Source organism: Hibiscus syriacus, unplaced genomic scaffold (assembly GCF_006381635.1).
Source record: "Hibiscus syriacus cultivar Baekdansim isolate YM2019G1 unplaced genomic scaffold, ASM638163v2 tig00011547_pilon, whole genome shotgun sequence".
NCBI lineage: Eukaryota > Viridiplantae > Streptophyta > Magnoliopsida > Malvales > Malvaceae > Hibiscus > Hibiscus syriacus.
The window spans coordinates 297,115-301,647 of NW_024062249.1; the positions used below are offsets into that span (position 1 = coordinate 297,115).

The 4,533-nt window shown below is 39.1% G+C and overlaps 1 protein-coding gene across 2 annotated transcripts; it reads left to right on the forward strand.

Annotated features, from left to right (window-relative positions):
- Positions 1 to 319: 319 nt before the first annotated feature.
- On the forward strand, positions 320 to 4,003 carry LOC120204724. Of its 2 annotated transcripts, none has more exons than XM_039204755.1 (3): positions 320 to 562; positions 963 to 3,423; positions 3,517 to 4,003. In XM_039204755.1, the coding sequence occupies exons 2-3, from the start codon at positions 1,114 to 1,116 to the stop codon at positions 3,523 to 3,525; spliced, it is 2,319 nt and encodes a 772-aa protein (XP_039060686.1). In that variant the 5' UTR covers positions 320 to 562; positions 963 to 1,113; the 3' UTR covers positions 3,526 to 4,003. The 2 variants fall into 2 exon arrangements, with proteins under 2 accessions (XP_039060686.1, XP_039060687.1); XM_039204756.1 differs by having other exon boundaries at positions 320 to 496.
- The last annotated feature ends 530 nt before the right edge of the window (positions 4,004 to 4,533 follow it).

Sequence of the window (4,533 nt, forward strand, 5' to 3'; positions counted from 1 at the left end):
CATTTGATTGAGTCCTACTAAACTTAGTGGTGTAAATAAATATAGATATAGATTATAAATTCAATAACAATGAAGTACAATGACCATATTATCCCCCTAAAGGGCACTTGTCAATGTTTTGATATTTAGCAAAGTTGTAAATACAATTGAAGAGTTAACATCTAACCATGGTTAAGATTCTCAACCAATTATAACGTTCCAAGCAAAGTAATAAACCCCAATTGACGAGTTAAAACTTAACCATGGTTAATATTTCAAACCAATTATTAAAATCAAAAAGATGGTTAGGGCTAACAAGAGAAAAATTGCAAACGAAAAAAAAACACAAAGAAGAGACCCGTACCCCTAAATCTCTATTTGTCAAGGTGAAAAATAAAAGCTTTTTTATGGCTTTTGGTTATTAGAGGAAGTGACTGTCCAGATTTTGGGTTTTCTTTTTAAAAGGATTTAATAGAGAAAAGAGTGGTATCAAGGGAAACGAAAATTGGCGATGGAGGTATGTCCATGCTGTCTCTCTGATACAAAAGAATGTCCAATCTACTAGCACTGTTTTTATTGTAAGGTATAAATTTCACTCTCTTCTTCATAAGTTAATCACTTTAAGTAGTAAAAATTCTGGGTCTTGATTGTTGAATCGCGATCCCTCTTTGTTTGGTTTGAATATATATATTTTGTTTGCATAGGCCGAGTTAGAAGCTTGATTAGAACTTAGATCCATGGATATTGCTTTCGTGTTTATTTGGATTAGTTTGATTCTTAAAACGTTTCTTTATTCCCACTCGATGCATCATTGTCTACGATAATTGCTGGATAATTCATGTAGGAGAAAGTTCTAATGTTTTTTTACCCTGTTGTTGCTTTGCATTTTAAATGTTCGATGAATTACGTGACTGTGCACTGTTTGCACTTCAATTTGCTTTCCCTTTTTCTGAAAAATCCCCCTTTTTAATGTTTTTCTGCAGTGTGTTTTCCGTTAAGCTTTGGACTTTTTCATTTTTTTAAAGTACGTGAAGAAATCAGAATTTGAGGACTTGACAAGTGTAGGGTGGCTGAGATATTTGAGATTTCTCCGCTGGCGACTCTTTCATTGTAGAGCGACACTGAGAAAGGGAAATGGAGTGCAATAAGGATGAGGCCACTAGAGCTAGAGAGCTTGCTGAGAAGAAATTCACTGCAAAGGATATTAACGGGGCAAAGAAATTCGCTTTGAAAGCCCAGAATTTGTATCCTGGTCTTGAGGGTATTCCCCACATGATAGCCACTCTCAATGTTTATATTGCGGCGGAGAACAAAATCAATGGGGAAGCTGATTGGTATGGCATACTCGATGTGAATCCACTAGCTGATGATGAAGCAGTGAGGAAACAATATAGGAAGCTGGCTCTAATGCTGCACCCCGACAAAAACAAGTCTATAGGAGCTGAAGGGGCGTTTAAACTTATTTCTGAGGCTTGGAGTTTGTTGTCTGATAAGGCTAGGAGAGTAGCATATGATAAGAGGAGGGGTGGGAAAGTAACGCAAACGGTTCCAGCACCTTGTGGGAACTCGAAGGCTTCAAAAGCGACAAATGGTTTTTACAATGCCGCCAAAACAAGCACTTCAAGTGTGAAAACTTCCAAGAGTAGTAACCCTCATGGGGGTCGGTCTTCAGCCCCTTCTGTCCGCTCGTCAAATACTGCTGGTCAGTCGTCAAACCCTGCATCTTTCCATACGGCAAAACCAAATACCTTCTGGACTATCTGTCATCGATGCAAGATGCATTATGAGTATCTTAGAGTGTATCTTAATCATAACCTTTTGTGCCCCAACTGCCATGAGCCATTTTTGGCTGTAGAAACCGCTCCCCCAACTACATCTACCCCAACCCCTTGGACATTCTCACAGCAGCGGCAGAATTCAAATAGTCAAGCAGGTAACAAAAGCTCAAGTAATATGGGAAGAAGCCATTCCTCCTCTTATAATGCTGCGGGATTCACCACTCACGATTCATATAATCAAAGCAACTTCCAATGGGGTCCCTTCTCTAAGACCGGTGGTACTTCAACTGCAGCTCAAGCAGCAAGTGTGGTTCAACAGGCATATGAGAAAGTGAGGAGAGAGCGGGAGGAAGCACAGGCAGCAACCAAAAGGGAAGAGGCCATGCGGAAAAAGCATCATGGCTCTAAAAGGGCAGGCAGTGCTTCAAGTGGATATACTAATGCTGCAAAGAGAAGGAGAGGCATGGAAGATGGTAGTGCTGGCGCCCATAGAACTAATATTACCAATCAAATGGGTGTAGGAAATGGTGGTCCAGCTAATCTATCAGGATCTAATTTAGGCAGTTTAGAAACGGGGATTAATGGAACCAATAAGTACAACAATACAAGAGATATGTCCCAGGTAGAAACTCAAAGTATGTTGATATATAAGGCTAAGAGAGAAATACAAAAGAAATTGAATGAATGGAATTCATCACCGGCAGATAAGACTAAATCCAAAGATGTTAGAGGCAATGGAAATGCAAATGAGAAAGAGGACAAATCTTTGGTAAACAATGATGCATGGAATCAGAAAAAGGCTGTTGGTTTAGATGCAGAAACCTTGGAAGCAATGTCCATAAATGTCCCGGATCCAGATTTTCATGATTTTGACAAGGATCGAACCGAAAGATCTTTTGAAAATAACCAGGTATGGGCTGCATATGATGACGATGATGGGATGCCTCGATATTATGCCATGATCCATAGTGTGATTTCTCAAGATCCATTCAAGATTAGGATCAGCTGGCTTAATTCAAAAACTAACAGTGAATTCAGTCCACTTGACTGGGTAGGTTCTGGTTTCTCAAAAACATGTGGGGAGTTTAGAATAGGTAGGCATGAGATTAACAGCTCGCTGAATTCTTTTTCACACAAAGTTAGGTGGACTAAGGGGATGCGTGGAGCCATTTGTATATATCCAAGAAAGGGTGACGTTTGGGCTATCTATAGGAACTGGTCTCCTGACTGGAATGAATTAACAACCAATGATGTAATACACAAGTATGATATGGTAGAAGTACTTGATGACTACAATGAAGAACTAGGTGTCACAGTTATTCCCCTTGTTAAGGTTGCTGGTTTCAAGACGGTCTTTCACCGTCATCTCGATCACAAAAAAATCAGGAGGATTCCTAGAGATGAGACGTTTTGTTTCTCTCATCAAGTTCCTTCATACTTGCTTACTGGTCAAGAAGCTTTCAATGCTCCAAAGGGTTGCCGGGAGCTAGACCCAGCTGCTACACCGGTGGAACTACTTCAGGTAATTATGGATGTTAAGGATGAAGAGATTCTGGAAAATGGTAAGACAATTAATGAAGAAAATGTTGTGGATGTCGAAAAAGCCAACGATGAAGAGATGGTTGACTGTGAAAAAGCAAAGAAAGAAGAGGACAGTGGTTCTAAAGCTGGTGAAGAAATAGAAGTTTTAGCCGATGTTGGAAATACTTGAGAAGAAGTTTATACAATGGAGCTATTTATACAATGGAGTTATTCTGAGCAAGGCTGATTAAGTGAGTTTAAAAGTAGCTGGTTTGATATGAACAAGATTATATGGACTGGCAGTATAACTGGGTGGAATGGATGTAACAGATTGGTCGTCGAATGTTGTACTACATGAGGCTTTTACCTTGCGATGATCTACAAGATGAAATTCAACGAGTAGCTGAACAAAGTTTTGGGGGCATCCTGTTCATCGTGAAAGCTCATTTTGGTGCTAGTTCTGCTAAATGGAACTTTTCCGGGTTTTGAAAGCAGCAAGCTACAGATGCTCTTTTTCATTCTTGTGACCCTTTTCTCTATCACAGCTCTTCAACATGCAGGTCGTTGGCACACCTACTGTTTCAATTTTAGTGTTTTCCCTTTTTCCTCAGTTCTCTATCCTTTAGCGTTTAACAGTTGAGAGTTCATGGTTTTTTATGCTTGGCTGTAGAGTTGTACCGTTAGCTGAGATTAGAGATTAAATAACAGTGCAGATTGTGTGTTGGTACAGTTAATGCTTGAATATATTTGTAGTGATGATTTACTTCTTCGCACTCCCATCTTTGTTTCCAATATTAGGCTTTGGATTTTGTGTTCTGTTGAGGGGATCCGCCTCCTGTGAGTTTTATGTTAGGCAGTCGATAACAGACCCCTCAATTGGTTTGATATTATGTTCTGAGTGTGTAGTGTTCGGGTTCTTTTTATTAAGTAGAGAGGTATTATATTTCCAAGCAAATGTCGGGATTCGAAATCACACAAGATGATTAATGAATCTGTGAATGTTTGGTTTTTACCTCCGACATTTCATTTTTTAGGGTACCCTTGGAGGTGTTGAACCATTCAAAAATTTTGTTGCAAGAAACATATCACATGGAATCAAAAATCTGAAAAGTAAACTATTTTTTTTTTGACAAAGCCAATAAAGCCCTTGTTAAAAACTTCTTCTAAACTAACAAAGCCGATAAAGCCCTTGTTAAAAACTTCTTCTAAACCTAACAAGGGGAAAATTTTCGAGGAATTTCGAACTTTCATGTAA